At 40.7% G+C, this 20,324-nt stretch overlaps 1 protein-coding gene across 1 annotated transcript; it reads left to right on the plus strand.

The window, feature by feature from the left end:
- The first annotated feature begins 683 nt into the window (after window positions 1-683).
- LOC136481044 (uncharacterized) lies at window positions 684-1,268 on the plus strand. The gene is made up of 2 exons (XM_066478430.1): window positions 684-795; window positions 856-1,268. Exons 1-2 carry the CDS (start codon window positions 684-686, stop codon window positions 1,266-1,268), a joined length of 525 nt encoding a protein of 174 aa, XP_066334527.1.
- The last annotated feature ends 19,056 nt before the right edge of the window (window positions 1,269-20,324 follow it).

The raw sequence follows: 20,324 nt of genomic DNA on the forward strand, positions 1-20,324 counted from the left end.
TTTCCTCATCTCGTAACTCTGCGCGCACGGAGGAGCGAGAGGGCAGGTGCCTCCGAAGCCCTTGTCGTTCGGGACCTTGCACGGGGGATCGGCAATTAGGTTTTTGGGGAGCGTCTACGCGACTGCCCAAGAGTCTTCGTCTTCTTCCCGATCACCGGCGTTTTCTTCGTCGAGGATTCTTCTCCTACAGCATGTCGACTTCGGAATCACGGACGGGAGGGTATGATCGTTTTATCTTCTCTCAGTTTGTTCCCTATGTCCAGTATTACCAGTCTGTTTCTGTCAAATATATGCTCCATGTATGTGCTTTATCGTTACAGTCATGTTGCTTCATATGTAGCCTTATGCTTGTTGCAAATCTGAAATGTATATCATGCCAGTTTCTCTCTGTTATGATTTATGAATCAAGTTCACATGTTTCTGTTTTTTATATGTTTCACATGATACATGATCTAGCATGTATTTTAATCATGGAGATAATCGATATCATGATTTCAATGATTAATATTTCTTTATATGTCATCATCATGCTGTTAAATTATGGAATTAAAATGACATGGAAATTGCCTATTATTCTAACAATCCAAAAACCTAATTATAGGCATTTTTCTATCAGAGGTTTTGCTGCTGTGTTAAAGCCTGATCCTTTTGATGGTAAAAACTTCTTGGTTTGGAAAGCTAAGATGGAATTGTGGCTCACTGCAATGTCATGTTATGACATCTCTGATGGCAAACCTGCTAACTTGCCTCCTGAGGATGAGGCTAAGTTTAAGGCTGATGACAACCTCTTTCGAGGTGCAGTGATTAGCGCACTTGATCCAAAATTCTAGAAAAGCTATATCATCCTTCCTACAGGGAAAGAGCTGTGGGATGCACTTGTGGGAAAGTTTGGAGTTACCGATGCTGGTAGCGAGCTGTATCTCATGAAGCAGCTGTATGACTACAAGATGGTTGAGAACCGATCTGTAGTGGAACAGGCTCATGAGATTCAAGCACTAGCTAAGGAACTTGAGCTCTTTCCATATGTCTTACCTGACAAGTTTGTGGCTAGCGGTATAATCGCCAAGTTACCACCTTCTTGGAAGGACTTTGCTACCTCACTCAAACATAAGAGACAGGAGTTCAATATTGAAAAGCTCATTGGTACTCTTGATGTTGAGGAGAGAGCGAGAGCAAAAGACAATGGAAAGAGTGTTGAGACCTCTACTGCTAATGTGGTACAGAAGAGAAACTCTGGATTCCGCAAGTATAAAAAGAAGAAAAACTAGAACAAGCAAGAGAACACAACTAAGCCTGTTCAAACAGCACAGTTTAAAAAGAAGAACAACAACAAGAGAGATGGAGGCTGCTTTGTTTGTGGCAGTGAACAGCATTGGGCAAGTGAGTGTCCTGAGCGCAAGTTCAAGCAGGAAAAGAAATCAGCAAATGTTGTCACTACTGATACTGGAGAAGGAGCAACTGGGTATGGTAATTCTTTACCTTTTGTTCTTTCAGTATGTAATTCACCTGAGTGGTGGATGGATAGTGGTGCAAATATTCATGTGTGTGCTGATGTTTCTCTGTTTTCTTCCTACTAGGTCGAGAGGTCTGGTGCCTTGTTGATGGGAAATGGGTCGCGTGCTCATGTTCTTGGTGTTGGTACGGTCATTCTAAAGTTTACTTCGGGAAAGACGGTGCCATTGAAGAGCGTGCAGCATGTGCCCTCCATCAAGAAGAATCTTGTTAGTACGTCTATGCTATGTCGAGATGGCTACAAAATTGTTCTAGAGTCGAATAAATGTGTTGTGTCGAAACATGGTTCCTTTGTTGGTAAAGGATATGATTGCGGAGGCTTGTTCCGCTTATCACTGCATGATGTGTGTAATAAAATGGTGAATTGTGTTAATATTTCTGATGAGTCGGATTTATGGCATTCACGTTTCTGTCATGCAAGTTTTGGCTGTCTTATGCGGTTAGCAAATCTAAATTTAATTCCTAAATTCAATTTGGTCAAAAAGTCTAAGTGTCATGTATGTGTTGAATCAAAACAACCCCGCAAGCCTCACAAGGCTGCTGAGGTGAGGAATTTAGCACCTCTAGAACTTGTCCATTCTGATTTGTGCGAAATGAATGGAATTTTGACTAAAGGCAGTAAAAGATACTTCCTCACGTTTATAGATGACTCCACCAGGTTTTGCTATGTGTATCTCTTAAAAACAAAAGATGAAGCGTTTAATTATTTTAAGACCTATAAAGCTGAAGTTGAGAACCAACTTGAGAGGAAAATAAAGCGGTTAAGGTCCGATCGAGGTGGAGAATATTTCTCTAATGTTTTCGATGAGTTTTGTGTGGAACATGGTATTGTTCATGAGAGGACACCGCCATTCTCACCATAATCCAATGGGATTGCTGAAAGGAAAAACCGCACTCTAACAGAGTTAGTGAATGCCATGTTGAGTATAGCGGGATTATCTAAGGAATGGTGGGGTGAGGCGATTTTGACAGCATGTCATGTCCTGAACAGAGTTCCAACAAAGAACAAAGAGATCACACCATTTAAGGAATGGGAAAGGAGAAGATTAAATCTCTCATATTTGCGCACTTGGGGTTGCCTGGCTAAAGTAAACGTGCCAATCAACAAAAAGCGTAAACTTGGGCCTAAAACTGTTGATTGTATTTTTCTTGGTTATGCATTTCACAGTGTTGGTTATAGGTTCTTAATTATAAAATCTGAAGTTCCTGATATGTATGTTGATACAATCATGGAATCTAGAGACGCTACATTCTTTGAGAATGAATTTCCAATGAAGAATACACCTAGTGAAACAAGTCATGAGACTATAATTCCCCATGAACACGAACTGTCTATTCCAACAGATCATGCTGAAGATTCTCATGTGCACATCCCTGAGGAGGATGACACTATAGTCACTCGAAAGAGCAAGAGACAGAGGGTTGCAAAATCCTTTAGTGATGACTATTTAGTGTACCTTGTGGAAGACATACCAACCACCATTAGAGAGGCATATTCTTCTCCTGATGCTAACTTGTGGAAGGAAGCAGTAAGGAGTGAGATGGATTCTATTATGTCTAATGGAACTTGGGAGGTCGTTGACCATCCTTATGGTTGTCAACCTATAGGTTGCAAATGGATTTTCAAGAAAAAGCTTAGGCCTGATGGTACAATTGAGAGGTACAAGGCAAGGCTTGTGGCCAAAGGATACACCCAAAAAGAGGGTGAAGATTTCTTTGACACCTATTCACCAGTTGCTCGATTGACTACAATTCGCACCTTAATTGCCGTGGCTACGTCTTATGGTCTTATCATTCATTAGATGGATGTTAAGACAGCTTTCCTGAATGGAGAGTTAGAAGAGGAGATCTATATGGATCAGCCAGAAGGGTTCATTGCGGATGGTCAAGAGAACAAGGTGTGCAGGTTGTTAAAATCATTATATGGCCTAAAACAAGCACCAAAGCAATGGCATAAAAGGTTTGATAATACTTTAACATCTAACGGTTTCTCTGTGAATGAAGCTGACACGTGTGTGTATTATCGATATGGTGGGGGTGAAGCTGTTATGCTGTGCCTATATGTTGATGACATCCTGATCTTTGGATCAAATCTCAATGTGATTATGGAAGTAAAGAAACTTCTGTCGAGCAATTTTGAAATGAAAGATTTGGGAGAAGCTAATGTTATTTTAAACATCAAGCTTATTAGAGAAGGTGATGGTGGGGTAACTCTGTTACAGTCCCACTATGTGGAAAAGGTATTAAGTCGCTTTGGTTTTAGTGACTGTGATCCTGCTCCCACGCCTTATGATCCTAGCGTGCTATTGAGGAAAAATTGAAGAATAGCAAGGGATCAACTGACATACTCCCAGATCATTGGCTCACTCATGTACCTTGCGAGTGCAACAAGGCCTGACATCTCATATGCTGTGAGCAAGCTGAGCCGGTTTGTGTCAAACCCGGGAGATGATCACTGGCGTGCTCTTGAGAGTGTTGCGTTATCTGAAAGGTACTATGACTTATGGTATTCATTATACTGGACATCCAAAAGTGCTGGAAGGCTATTGTGATGCCAACTGGATTTCTGATGCTGATGAGTTGTATGCCACGAGCGGATATGTGTTTCTGCTTGCAGGTGGTGCTGTTTCCTGGAAGTCTTGCAAGCAGACTATCTTAACGAAGTCTACAATGGAAGCAGAACTCGCTGCATTGGACACTGTTGGAGCTGAGGCCGAGTGGCTTTGTGATTTCCTGTTGGATTTACCGGTAGTTGAAAAACCGATACCGGCTATTTCAATGAACTATGACAACCAGACTGTGATTACAAAGGTCAACAGTTCCAGGAATAACATGAAGTCCACAAGGCATGTTAAAAGAAGATTAAAGACTGTCAGAAAGTTGAAAACCTCCGGAGTTATAATGTTGGACTATGTCCACACGTCGAATAATCTGGTAGATCAATTCACTAAGGGACTATCACGAAATGTGATAGAAAGTGCATCGAGAGAGATGGGTATGAGACCCACGTGAAAGTCTACTGTAGTGGTAACTTGCTCTATGTGATCGGAGATCCCGTGAAGTAGAGTGGTGAAACAAGCTATAAGTAGATTGAGAGGAAAGTTCCCTATGAACCTATCTCTGATGCATATCTTTCTTTCTGTAAGGCAGGATGGTGTTTACCTTAATGTATTTCGAAAGTCTAATAAAGATGAGATGTTGTCCTACAGAACATCTTTTGAGAAGTACACCTATATGAGTCAGACTACTGGTCACAGTCTATGGGACCTGGGTTATCCCTAAACACTCATGAAAGGCATAGAAGTGTGACTTATATGCTTCAAACAGCGGGGATGCTTGTTGCAACCTAGTACCAGCAAAGGACTTGAGTGAATCTCACCTCACACAAAACTGTCAATTCAAGGCATAGTCCATTGTTCAGTTGTGACTGAGTGAAACTCTTGTTCTAGGTGGATGTTCAACTTAACAGTCTCCATCGAAACACTGGTATATCAAAGAATTGTGATTCTGGAACTATACAGTTACAAACCCTAGAGTTTGGTGGGGATTGTTGGATTTATTATGGGCTAGGCCCATTTATATATCTAATAAATCAATAACTCTATGGCTTGTAATTGTGGGTATTATTATTTGTACCGGATTGGAAGTTAAAAGGACGTTGACTCAACTTAAATGATTGGAAGAGATCCGTCTAATTTGAGAAGTTGAGAAACGGACAAGGGCGTGCCACACGCGCGCGCGCGCCGCCGCCGCCGCCGCCGGTCGGGCCGGGCTCGGGCCGGGCTGGGGCGTGGCGTGGCGTGGCGTGGCGAGGCGAGGCAGGCAGGCGGGCGGGCGAGAGATCTTCCCGGCGCATGCCTCCGAGGCTTCTCGGCTTCCCTTGCGATTCTTCCATCTCCAGATAACACGGTTCAGTTGTTTGATAGCTTTCCTCATCTCGTAACTCTGCGCGCACGGAGGAGCGAGAGGGCAGGTGCCTCCGAAGCCCTTGTCGTTCGGGACCTTGCACGGGGGATCGGCAATTAGGTTTTTGGGGAGCGTCTACGCGACTGCCCAAGAGTCTTCGTCTTCTTCCTGATCATCGGCATTTTCTTCGTCGAGGATTCTTCTCCTACAGCATGTCGACTTCGGAATCACGGACGGGAGGGTATGATCGTTTTATCTTCTCTCAGTTTGTTCCCTATGTCCAGTATTACCAGTCTGTTTCTGTCAAATATATGCTCCATGTATGTGCTTTATCGTTACAGTCATGTTGCTTCATATGTAGCCTTATGCTTGTTGCAAATCTGAAATGTATATCATGCCAGTTTCTCTCTGTTATGATTTATGAATCAAGTTCACATGTTTCTGTTTTTTATATGTTTCACATGATACATGATCTAGCATGTATTTTAATCATGGAGATAATCAATATCATGATTTCAATGATTAATATTTCTTTATATGTCATCATCATGCTGTTAAATTATGGAATTAAAATGACATGGAAATTGCCTATTATTCTAACAACTCCACCATTGATACAGTCCAATCGAATAGCTTAACCAGAACTTTTGATTAAGAGGGGCCAAACAATACGATGACACCTCGTAAATATGATAAATATGTACATCAAACATACGTTTCAAGCTTCTCAACGTTTTTACATATGTATTCAATATTCATAGTGAAAAAATACAATATTATCATAAAAAATTGGATGAACTAATAAATTTTTGTGATATGCAATTGGAATTTTTATAGGGTATTAAAAAAATTATTGATAAATATGTACATCAAACATACGTTTCAATAGCTTCTCAACGTTTTTACATATGTATTCAATATTCGTAGTGAAAAAATACAATATTATCATAAAAAATTGGATGAACTAATAAATTTTGTGCTATGCAATTGGAATTTTTATAGGGTATTAAAAAAATTTCATTGCGTTGCAGGAGGGGCACGACCCCTGCTGGCCTCCCTGTGGTTTTGCCAGTGGTCCCATACCCTCTACAACGGTGGTTATCTTAGTCTAGTCTCATTAGGGGTTCCGTGGCTCAGTTTTCAAGGCTTTCATGAGTTATAAACAATGTAAACTGGTTTGAACATCATGAACCTCGTTTTACTCACATGAAACTTTGATTTTCTCTGTCTTCATTTTCATTGATATTGGACATGTTTAGTATATTTGTTAGGTTGGTACCTTATTTAATACTCATAAAACTCTCATGACACCCCACTGAGACTGACCTTTTGCAATTACCACTCAAAATATGTTTTTAGATTACTCATATATAAATTGGTAAGGCACACTTTATGCCAAAATTATAGAGTTCTATGAGAATCGATTTTTCGAGACAGCGCTCATGATTAACAGAGATGGCACAATGGATGTCACCTCTATTAATGGAGAGGGGCGCCAAGGGGAAAGGCCCGCCTCTATGAATACATTAACAGAGGAGGGCCACTGTAGGCACCCGTCTCTATTAACGCTCAATTGATAGAGGTGGCCAGTTCAGAATGCTCGCCTCTATTAAAGAATTAATTGAGGTGGTTGATTTAAGTCGCCCAACTCTGTTGATCAGGTATTAACCGAGGCAAGCAGCTCAAAATGCCCACCTCAATTAATGAGTTAACCGAGGCGACCATCTTATAATATCTGCCTCTATTAGTGAGTAGCTATAAAAAGATCTCGCCCACTTCTTTTCTATCTCCACGGGTTGTACCTTGTGCATGGTGAACAGCTCTAGATCTTCAAGGAAAGTCCATTTCGAGGGGGGGGGGGGGGGGTTAGTCTTGTTTTTCTTGGAGGAAGTGTACATAGAAGGTTAGTATGTGCCCTAATATGCTTCTTTTTTGCATTTTTCTAAGTTTTTTATGCTTTGTGCTAGTTCATGGTGGTCTAGATCTAAATCTAAGTGCCCGGAGAAGAGTGAAGGAGTATATGTGTGTGATAGGCCAAAAGAATAAAATGTCATGGTACTAGCTAGTGTGTACATAAAAGTGGGAAGGGACACTACTACAGAATGGACTTGTTGTCCCGGGCGGTAACGGCCTTTAGTCCCGGTTACCGCGCCGGGACAACGATCCCGGGACTAAAGGTGGAACCTTCCGTCCCGGGTCATCGAGCCGGGACTAAAGGCCCTCCAGCCGAGCAAACCTGGCCGCACCCTTTACTCCCGGTTGGTAACCCCAACCGGGACTAAAGGTTCCTTTTCTTTTTTCTTTTTTTTTGTTTAATTTGTTTTCAGTTCAGTTACACATATTTGTTTAATATATAATATGTTTTTATATACGTATTCTACGCTGCTAATATAAATACACGCACGCATATAATTACATCTAATTCTCATCTCGAGCATTATTATATTCGAATAAAGTATGAAACTATATATATTATAGATATATATATATATATATATATATATATATGTATATATACAACACTTTCATAATCTTGTTCTCGAAAATAACGATATCAATAAACATTTAATTTACATCTCGCCGTTGGGATTTATCACTTTTTCTAGAAGATATCCTGCTATTGACTCTTGAACTGCTTTCAGATGGTCTTTTTGCATGACCCTTCGTTTCAACCATTCAGTCTTGCATTTGAAATAAAAGGAAAAGTATTAATACATATATATATATATATTCATTTAAAAATAAATAAAAAATTGATATATACGTACTCTGAGGACATCTTCAGGAGTTCTTCTTATGTATGCAGTGATAAATTCACAAACGTAGTATCCACACAAGTTATTACCTGGTTCCTGCCGCAAACACCACTGTACGAGAAGAAGATTATTCTCATCATCTCACACGTAAATTGAAGTACGATATAGTAATTAAACACGTGGGGAAGTATATATAGTACAACTTACTGGTATTTCAACTACATTAAGTGGTGCCTTGCAATCCTTGCGGTGTTGCCGAATAAACTCTTTTCAAACCCTGTGCGACCAATAATGTACGATCATTAATAAATTATGGCAAAGTCTATTCAATAATAGTTGTGCGCGAGAGATCGAAATTACCCCTGGATAATGTCTATCATATCTTGGTATAGTGCTCGCTCTTTTCTCAATGAGTCCAAGATTACTAACTGACTTGAGTTTAACTCAATGACAATGAGTATCCAGTGAAACCTGCATTGGTTTATACACACACGTACATGCATATAAGTTGTATTGATATTACATAAAATGTGTAGACTACATTATTATTAACACTTACTCAAAGTTGTACGGGAAAAGTATTGTTGTCTTGTCGTGCCGCTTCACGAAGAACTTCATGATATTCGTCTGTGCTTCAGATACCCAGTGCTCCTTGACAATAATATCGGTTTTGAATACGATATAAGGATCAATGAAGCCAACACTGGTGTCTTGTATTCTTTGGAGCTCTGACATCTGGAATCTGTATATAAATATAAGTTACATGTGAGGATAATTATATACACGTACGCATGGAAGTGAGTTTATTAAATAAAAGTAAGAATCACTTACAAACAAAAGGAGCTAATGATTGATTTGTCCAGAGCGTCCAAGTGGAATAGTTGATGCAATTCTTCGAAACTAATATGTAAGATGTCATCTCCACGGAAGTGATGATGGTCTCTAAATCTGACAAAGATCCACTGCTCACCCCTGCCACACGCCTGCATGTACCACTTGTTGAGCAAGTACATTTGTGTACCCAATTCATTCAGAGCCGCAGGGTTGTACAGACTTTTGCCAAATTTATAAGTCTTCCAGGTATCAACTTCCAGGTTCTGGATTGGAGCTTTGCCCGTCACTTGATCCAAGGTTAAACCAGTTTGTTCAAAAAAAGCATTAAGGTCTTGAACCAACACTTCTCCTGAGTTGTCTGGTCGATAGACTTCTATGTTGGAACCATATTCATTAGCAACAACAAGATTTTGCATTGGTTGCTTCTGTTGTCCGAGCTGTGGGACATCCTTCCCTGATGCTCTTTTCCTTTTCTTATGTGCATCATGTGACTTCACGAGGGAGCGGTCATAGTCTGATAGTGGCGGAGGCTTACGAACTTCAAGCATCTTTTTCTTGTGAGCTTCGACCTTCTGCCTTAGCTGATCTCGTGGTATGTAAAAGTACGACTTCTCCTTAAGCTTCGCTTGTCTCTGCTTTTGGATATCTATAAAAAAATCTTTCACTTTTTTGTCTTCTTCAGCTGCTATTTGCTCATCAGTCTTTTTAGGAGGTATTTCTTGAGAAATAACTCTTTTTTTGGGGGTCTTCTTTGCCGCCGGGACCTTAGACGTCTTTGTAGTGCGTCGCTGTGGAGGGGGTGGGGGCGGTGTTGGAGACCGGCGTGGAGGCGATGAGGCCGGTGTTGGAGTCCGGTGTGGAGGCATTGGAGATCGTTGTGGAGGCGGTGGGGCCGGTGTAGGAGTTGGAGATCGTTGTGGAGGCGATGGGGCCAGTGTAGGAGTTGGAGATCGCCGTGGGGATGAAGTCGTCTCGCCCCCCGCGACGCTATGATGAGATGGGGAATGAATGATTGGGCTAGGGTGGGGGGAGACCCTGCTACAAAAACAAGTTGTGGGTCAATTATTTTTGAAGCCAATATAAAATTAATGGAAAAATAATATTTCATTCACTTTCATTCGTACCTAGGGTGAGGTAGGGGAAGCGGTGGCGCCCCAGGAATGATGATGAAGCGTTTGCGCCATTGAATAAATGTCTTCTCTGCTTCTCCTAGTGTCTTCTCCCCATCACCGCCTTCAATGTCAAGAGGAACATTGTTGTAACCTTTGAGCACTCTATCGATCGAGACGCTAGCATATCCAGGTTGAATAACTGACCCATGGATTATTGGTGTCTTCGTTTGGTCTATTGGAGATACAACCCCGACAGCCACCATGATTGATGCATTATTACCATCTGGAATGTGCAGCTCACATGTTGTTAGAGGCTCGGTAATGTCATCAACAGGGAAGCACAACCCAGCGTCACCTTGAATAACTGGCAGCTCCGTGGAAGCACAACTGCTTTTCATCTGACCAACAGGGCTAATGGTGACTCCCGGCGTTGTTTGCGATTGCATTTGACTTATTGCTAGCTGCACTTGCCTCTTGATCTCCTCCTGCATTCTTGCCTCAAGAGATTTTTCTCGTTCATGTGATTCAAGCAATGCTTGTCGTGACTCATTAACAAATTGCTCCAATACACGGATTCGGTCTGCCTCCTCATCCTTCTTTCTCTGGCGGCTTCTGTAGGTATCCCTGTCTGCTAGGAATGCTTGTAGCCATGGAACCGCCCCATAGCCTCTTGTTCGACCATCGTGTTTGGGATTCTCTAGGGCATATGTCAATTCATCCTTTTCTCTGTTGGGCTTGAAAACACCACTATCAGCTTCTTCCCTAGCACGAGCTAGTCTCTGTGTTGCTCTCTCAATTTTTTGTCTGAAAATTAGCTTGCCAGTGTCTGGGTCTAGGCTTCCCCCATGAGCGTAGAACCAATTCTTCGTGCGTTGAGGCCAGTTCTTCGCTATTGTTTCAAGTATGATTCCCTTGGCAGTAATCTCTGCTTCTAGGTTCTACCACTTGGGAATAGCACTCCTATAACCACCTGATCCCATGCGATGATGGTATTGCTTCTGTCGGGCATTCTGCTGATTCCTCATCACACGTTCCTCACTCTCTTGAGATGTCTTGTATTGTACGAAGTCATCCCAATGGGACTCCAACTTGACAAACGCCTTAGCATTGAAATTCGGCGTTTCATTATTCAAGATAAACTTTTTATATAATGTCTTCTTCCAACTCTGGAACAATGTTGCCATCTTCTTCATTGTCCAATCCCTCACTAGCTCCTTCAAAGCATCATCTGCTTATAATGTGAAATGCTGAGTGATATCTCTCCAAGCTAGGTTCTTATCACGATCAGATACAAAACTAACATTAGGAGCGAATATCTTCTGCTTCCATTCATGAGCACTAACTGGGATCCTATCCCTTACAATGAACCCACATTGATTGACATATGTCTGAGCATGTGGTCCCAATGGTTTGCCGGTGTCGGTGTCGAATTCTGATATTATGAAATGGCCCTCTAATGGCTTTTTTGGCCCTCGGACTTTCCTACTCTTGTCGGTGGTTGATGTAGATCCAGAGACCGGCTACATGAGTAGAAACACAACGATTAACAACAAATATACGTATGCATGCATCTATAAGAGATGATAGATAATCGAATATACCTCGTCAGTATTTTCTTGCGCGGCAATTTGTTGATCTTCAACCACCGGCATATTCAGGATATCCTCATAATCAGCAAAGTATTGACTCGTGTCATCTACATCCACATTGGTGCCAGCGTTGATAATATTCGCCATTATGTCATCATTCAAGTTATCATCCGGAGCAGCCATTTGTATCTTCAAGATAACACATAGATAGAATTACTATGGCACATAACATAAGTACATGTGATAACACATATAGAATTACTAAATCCAATTAAATATAATAACACATAATATTTCATAAGGATAAACAATAATAAGGTGTATAGGCTTTGGAATCGAATAAAAAACACTTTCGATCCAAAAAACATGGAAATAAGTACATGTATATATACACATAGAATGATACAATTTTCTCTCTCTCTCTCTCTCAACACATAGAATAAGTGCATATGTATATATCTCTAGATATGCATGTGATAACACATAGAATGTCTCTCTAGATACAATTTTCTCTCTCTCTCAACACATGGAAATAATTAAGTACATGTATATATACACATAGAAATAATTAAGTACATATATATGTATACATATAGAATCTCTAGATAGAATTAATTACTAAATATAATTAAACCTAACATATATACATAGATAGAATTACTAAATCAAAATTAAATCTCACACATATAGAGAGAGAGATAGAATAATAATTACTAAATATATCAAAAACTATAATAAAAACTATCTAAAAAAAACTATCTAAATAAAGTACTAATTAAATTTTAATACATTTAAATCTAATTAACATATATCAAAAACTATCTAAAAACTAAGAATAAACTACTAATTAAATTTTAATACATTTTAATCTAACATAAATATCAAACACTACCTAAAAAAACTATCTAAAAAACTATCTAAAAAGTATCTAAAAAACTATCTAAAACAGGCTATGGATGGCCATGCATGGCGGCTGGGCGTGCTGGCCGGCCACGGGGCCGAGCAGAGTCGCGCAGGACGACGTATGGCGGAGACTCGATGGCCGCCGGGCGGGGCTCGACGACGGCGGCGCAGGCGCGGCAGAGACGATGAGATCGAGGCCGGGTGGGGGTAGACGACGACGGCGGCGCGGGCGCGGCAGAGATGACGAGATCGACGTTGTAGATCGAAAAGTAGAAGATGAACCGTTCGATATATATAGGCCGGGACCCTTTAGTCCCAGTTGGTGTTACCAACCGGGACTAAAGGTATTTTTGGGCGGATAATTCCGCCCACCCTTTAGTCCCGGTTCCTGGCCTGGGCCAGGACTGAAGGCCTGAAATTTTTGCAGCCCGCCAAAGTGTTGTTTTTTCATTAAGGATTGTATATCTTGATGAGCTGCTCAAATGAGACACTAAATGACCTCAGATGAAAAATCTCTAAATACCAAGTTTGATCATCTCAGCAAGATCTACAATTGTTACATAGCTCATTTTCCCATTTGAGAAAGTTTTATCAAACACTAGTCACAAATTCTTGAATCTCAGACTTTCTAAAACTATGTCACACACATGTGAAATTTGAACTACATTTTGTTCAAACTTTCTCAAATGAAAAAATGGCCTATATAAGTATTGTAGATCTTGAAGAGCTGAACAAACTTGGTATTCAAAACTTTTCAATTGGAGACAATCTAGGGTTCCGAAAACTAGTTTGTAGGCGTTGAAATTTAAAATTCACAAATTTGAACCGTCCAAACTATCTCAAATGGAAAGTTGACCAAAACAACAATTATAGATCTTGATGATTTTAACAAACTTGGTATTCAAAACTTTTCAATTTGAAGTCATTTAGAGTTCATAATACTAGAGTCAAAGTGTTGTTTTTTCATTTGACCAAATTTGACTTGGTCAAACTTGCTCAAATGAGACACTAAATGACCTCAGATGAAAAATCTCTGAATACCATGTTTGATCATCTCAGCAAGATCTACAATTGTTACATAGCTCATTTTCCCATTTGAGAAAGTTTTATCAAACACCAGTCACAAATTCTTGAATCTCAGACTTTCTAAAACTATGTCACACACTTGTGAAATTTGAACTACATTTTGTTCAAACTTTCTCAAATGAAAAAATGCCCTATATAAGGATTGTAGATCTTGAAGAGCTGAACAAACTTGGTATTCAAAACTTTTCAATTGGAGACAATCTAGGGTTCCGAAAACTAGTTTGTAGGCGTCAAAATTTAAAAATCACAAATTTGAACCATCCAAACTATCTCAAATGGAAAGTTGACCAAAACAACAATTGTAGATCTTGATGATTTTAACAAACTTGGTATTCAAAACTTTTCAATTTGAAGTCATTTAGAGTTCATAATACTAGAGTCAAAGTGTTGTTTTTTCATTTGACCAAATTTGACTTGGTCAAACTTGCTCAAATGAGACACTAAATGACCTCAGATGAAAACTCTCTGAATACCAAGTTTGATCATCTCAGCAAGATATACAATTGTTACATAGCTCATTTTCCCATTTGAGAAAGTTTTATCAAACACTAGTCATAAATTCTTGAATCTCATATAGACTTTCTAAAACTATGTCACAACAGTGCATCGTTGTATCATGCGGGCACAACAGTGAATTTTTTCTTGATGTATGAGCCTTGGTTATGATCTTGTCGTAACCATGGAGTGTCTTCATCATTTAACATGATGCTTGGATCTTTCTTCACTATGAAGGGTGCAATTCGGACATTTCTTTCATAATCTTCTGACATGTCTGACTTGTCTTCAATTCCCACTATATTTATTTTCCCAGAAAGAACTATGTGGCGCTTTGGCTCATTGATCATTGAGTTGATGTCTTCGTTTTTTCCTCTCTTCGATTTTGTAGACATGTCTTTCACATAGAACATCTGACTCACATCGGCAGCAAGGACGAATGGTTCGTCTTTGTACCCAATATTGTTGAGGTCCACTGTTGTCATTCCATACTCTTTATCGACTGTTACCCCTCCTTCGGTCAGCTTCACCCATTGGCACCGGAACAAAGGTACTTTAAAATTAGGTGCGTAGTCTAGTTCCCATATATCTTCTATGCGGCCATAATATGTTTGTATATTCCCATTTGGATCTATGCCATCTATGCGAACACCACTATTTTGATTGGTGCTCCTTTTATCTTGGGCAACTGTGTAAAATGTATTCCCATTTATCTCGTACCCTTGGTACGTGAGGATATGCCATGATGGTTGCCTAGCCAACAAATACAGTTGCTCATCAATATTGTCATCGCCTTGACATTCTTTTCACAACCAACCACTGAAACTTTCCATGTGCTGACGCCTAATCCAAGCTTCAGTCTTCCCTGGAAACTTGGATCGTAAGAACTCCTTATGTATCCTGATGTACGGATGCACCAATGACGAGTTCTGAAGAACTGTGTAGTGTGCTTTATTGAAATAATCGTCTTCCATGCCAATATATGTTTTCTTCCCTAAAGTTCCTTTACCACTGAGTCTCCCCTCGTGTCACGATTCGGGAACGCCAATTGGGGCAAGGTCAGGAATAAAGTCAACACATAACTCAATGACCTCCTCTGTTCCATAGCCCTGGGTGATGCTTCCGTCAGGCTTAGAACATACTTTCACATATTTCTTCAAGACTCTCATAAACCTCTCGAAGGGGAACATGTTATGCAAGAACACAGGTCCAAGAATACTAATCTCCTTCACCAAATGAACTAGGAGGTGTGTCATGATATTAAAGAAGGATGGAGGGAACACCAACTCAAAGCTAACAAGACATTGAACCACATCATTCTGTAGAGTAGCTAGTTCCACTGGATTGATTGCCTTCTGAGAAATTGCATTGAGGAATGCACATAGCTTCACGGTGGCTAGACGTACATGTGGAGGTAGAATTCCTCTTAAAGCAACTAGAAGCAATTGCGTCATAAGCACGTGGCAGTCGTGGGACTTTAAGTTTAGGAATTTCTTCTCTGGCACATTTATTATACCCTTATATTGGAGGAGAATCCCGATGGGACCTTGATGCTGCTTAGACATTCGAACATGCTGTCCCTCTCTTCTTTGCTAAGCGTGTAGCTAGCAGGACTTAAGTAATGACGTCCATCATCTGTCTTCTCTGGATGAAGGTTGTCTCGTTCTTTCATGCCCTGCAAGTCCTGGCGTGCTTCAAGTGAATCTTTTGGCTTCCCGTACACACCCATGAATTCTAACAGGTTCACACAAAGATTCTTTGTCAGGTGCATCACGTCGATTGCGTTGCGGACCTCTAGGACTTGCCAATAGGGTAGCTCCCAAAAGATGGACTTCATCTTCCACATGGGTGCGTGTCCCTTAGCATCTTTGGGAATAGATTCACTGCCTTGTCCCTTTCCAAATACTACTTTCACATCCTTGACCATTCCGAGTACATCTTCCCTGGTTCGGTTATGAGGCTTCTTCCGGTGGTCTGGCTTACCTTTAAAATGCTTACCTTTCTTTCTTACTTGGTGATTCAAAGGAAGGAATCGACGATGGCCAAGGTACATGAGCTTTCAACATCTTTTCAAATATATACTGTCAAGGTCATCAAAACAATGTGTGCATGCATTATATCCTTTGTTTGTCTGACCTGAAAGATTACTTAAAGCAGGCCAATCATTGATTGTTACGAACAACATTGCTCGTAGGTCAAAGTGTTCTTGTTTGTACTCATCCTAGACACGTACACCTGGTTTGTTCCATAAAACTAGAAGTTCTTCAACTAATGGCTTCAGATAGACATCAATGTCGTTGCCAGGTTGCCTCGGACCTTGGATGAGGATCGGCATCATAATGAACTTCAGCTTCATGCATAACCATGGAGGAAGGTTGTAGATACATAGAGTAACTGGCCAAGTGCTATGACTAGTGCTCTGCTCCCCAAAAGGATTCATACCATCTGTACTTAAGGCGAACCTTAAGTTTCTAGCCTCATTTGCAAACTCTAGAAAATTCCCTGTCTATCGCTCTCCACTAGGACCCATCAGCTGGGTGTCTCAGCATATTGTCTACCTTACGGTCTTCTTTATGCCACCGCAACAACTTTGCATGGTCTTTATTTCTGAACAAACGTTTTAAGCGTGGTATTATAGGAGCATACCACATAACCTTGGCAGGGATTTTCTTTCTAGGACGTTGTTCACCCTCGACGTCACCAGGATCATCGCGCCTGATCTTATACCGCGCTGCTTTACATACCGGGCATTCATCCAAATTCTCGTATTCATTGCCATGGTAGAGGATGCAGTCATTAGGACATGCATGTATCTATTGGATTTTTAATCCCAAAGGGCAGATAACCTTTTTTGCTTCGTACGTAGTGGTGGGCAATTCATTTGGCTTCGGAAGCATCTTCTTTATGAGGTTCAATAAATTCCTAAATGCCTTGTCGGATACACCATTCTTTGCCTTCCACTGTAGCAATTCCAGTGTTGTACCCAACTTTTTTTGCCCCTCTTCGGCCGTCGGGTATAGCAACTTCCTATGATCCTCAAGCATGCGCTCGAACTTAACTTTCTCTTTTTTACTTTCGCATTCTTGTTGTGCATCACGAATGGCATCGCCAAGAGCATCACCGAGATCATCTTCTACCGCTACCTCTTCTTCATCTCTCCCCATTGTAGTATCATCAAAGGCACCATACTGAGCAATAATGTCATCAATGTCTAAATCTTCTCCTTCACCTTCTTCCATCATGACCCCGCTTTCTCCATGCTTAGTCCAACATATATAGTTTGACATGAAACCTGACTTAAGCAAATGTGAATGAAGACTCATTGAGCTTGAATATTCCTTTAAATTCTTACATATGGCACATGGACAACACATGAAACCATCCCGCTTATTTGCCTCGACCACACCTAAGAAATAGTGCACGCCCTCAATAAAGTCTTGGGAGTGGCGATCGACATTGTACATCCAATGGCGTGACATAATCTGCATTACACGACAAATTATGAAAACCTTGAACATAATTAAGTATTAGATTACACAACATAGATGACACACACACGGTTGATTAATTAACTAAGCCTGGCTACAACGTAAGCAATCCCAACTATCACTAAACAAACTAAAACTACAATGCACTTCAGTAACATAATTATTTCGTGATCGTACGCAACTAAAACAGACAAATCATTCTTCTGTTGAATATCAATAAGCTTCTCCTGCTGACTCACTGCCTCATCATCAGCAGCCGCTACCTCAAGCGCACCCGAATTCTGCATGTATGTAGCATAATCTTCCTCCCAGTACCAACCATCGCATCTATTGCCCTCCCACTAAAATTAAAGCCAAAAAATATTTAGTCAAAAATATTCAAGTAAAGCAGGTCAATTAGCCATAATAATCAAATGCGTAAGAAACACACATCGCGATCCGGGCACTTATAGAAAACACGACCCTTGTTGGGTCCCTGTCTCTTGACTCGGTACTCCATCACAATCTTCTGCTTACACTTGCCGCAGATAATGAGAGGGAGTTCTGGCCTCAGTCGTTTCGCAACCGAACGAGAGGCCGAGGATCCGGTACCAGTTGTCATCTACTGTCTATACTTATTTTTGCAAACTAGTGTAAATTTCACATTTTCTAAAATGATATATTTAAACAAAACTAAAATTATTTATTATCTAACTAAACCATGAAATATGTACTATGTATAATAGTAAAATACCAAACTATCAAGTGATTTTACTATTGTAAATCATCATGTGATTTTGAGCTAAAAATGACATAGAAATCACATAGCTCAAAAACATGTTTCAATAAATAACCATCCGTACAAGTTGACCTTGCTTACGTGATCATCTCGGCGAGCATTTCTCCACCGGATGGCACCGTACTTGGCCAAGGAAGAGCTCCGATTCTACGAGGAAGGCAACACAGTCTTCCACGACCGTTGCCGCTCTCCCTCGTAGAATCAAAGCTCCTCCTTGACGTCCGTTACCGCTCGGCAGAGAACATGCTCGCCGAGATGAACATGGTCCGCAAGTTCAACTAGTACGGATTTTCTATAATTTTCTAACTATTTTCTAAGTTTTTCATTTCATGGAAAATTTAATTCTAAAAAATAAAAGGCATGATTTCTAAGTAGTTCATTTTATGGAAACAATAATTCTAAGTGACCTGCTCGATATCGGTGAGCTCGCTGGCGTTTAGGTTGCCGAGGATAGTAACATTTGTAGATGACATTTGTAGGTCTGAAGTTATCAAATATCCATCAAATTATTGCTCAAAAACATGTTCAATAAATAACCATCCGTACTAGTTGACCTTGCTTACGTGATCATCTCGGCGAGTATTTCTCCACCGGACGGCACCGTACTTGGCCAAGGAAGAGCTCCGATTCTACGAGAAAGGGAACACGGTCTTCCACGACCGTTGCCGCTCTCCCTCGTAGAATCAAAGCTCCTCCTTGACGTCCATTACCGCTCGGCAGAGAACATGCTCGCCGAGCTGAACACGGTCCGCAAGTTCAACTAGTACGGATTTTCTACAATTTTCTAACTATTTTCTAAGTTTTTCATTTCATGAAAAAATTAATTCTAAGATCACGTAAGCCGCCGGGGACGAGGATGGCGCGTGCTTCAGCGAGGACGAGCGAGGCGTGATTTTGATGAACTAAGTTAACTTTTGTTTATCCAAACATATATGCAAATCATCATGTGATTTTGAGCTAAAAATGACATATAAAATCATAATAAAGTCCAACATATAAAGTTACACATGCATCTACATCGCAAAATGAGATAAGCTACTGATAAAACATAAGAGGATTAAGTTTGTTACCTCCAAAATCGAAGAGCAACACCAATGGAGGGGGAGAGAGCAAGAACAATAGCAAGCTGAAGAACAGAGGCCGTGAGTTTGAATGGAATGGCTCGGGCTCGGGGAGGAAGAAATGAGCTGGATTATAGGCCGGGATAATTAGTCCCGATTAGAGGGCCAAACCGGGACTAAAGATTAATCTTTATTCCCGGGGCATCACCCAAACCGGGACTAAAAGCTTTAGTCCCGGCTGGTATTACCAACCGGGACTAAAGGTAAACCTTTAGTCCCGGTTGGTAATACCAGCCGGGACTAAAGATCCCTGCCCCGCGGACGACCGTTGGGCAGGGACCTTTAGTCCCGGGGGCAAAAAATGCCGAGGCTAATGCCAAATTGGGACATCGTTCTAAAGTCTGTTCTCTAGTAGTGGGAGCAAGATAGTAGATGTTTTTAACAATTAATTATTGCGCTATTTCTAGGAAGGTTTATGTAGGTGACCATTTTGGCTTAACAGAGATGGGTAGGGCATTTGCCGCCTGAGTTAGTCACCCTTTATGGAGGCAGGCACCCTGACCGCCTCCGTTAATCTTATTAACGTAGGCATACGACCTACATTAATAATCTTAACGGAGGTCGACAACAGAAGGCGCCCGCCTCTGTTAATCTATTAATAGTGACGGTTGTACTAAGACACCCGCCTCCATTAATATAATAACAGAGGCAACACTATTTAAGGTGCCTGCCTCTATTAATGCTTTTCTAGATTCAAATTCATTTCCCGCCCTTTTATTTGAATTATGTTGGGCTACCTACCTA

Source organism: Miscanthus floridulus, chromosome 9, assembly GCF_019320115.1.
Source record: "Miscanthus floridulus cultivar M001 chromosome 9, ASM1932011v1, whole genome shotgun sequence".
Taxonomy (NCBI): Eukaryota; Viridiplantae; Streptophyta; class Magnoliopsida; order Poales; family Poaceae; genus Miscanthus; species Miscanthus floridulus.

Coding starts and splice junctions, on each gene's coding strand:
- LOC136481044 (XM_066478430.1), top strand. CDS start 684: ATGGAATTGTGGCTCACTGCAATGTCATGTTATGACATCTCTGATGGC. Junction 796..855: donor TGATGACAACCTCTTTCGAG/GTGCAGTGATTA, acceptor TCCTTCCTACAG/GGAAAGAGCTGTGGGATGCA.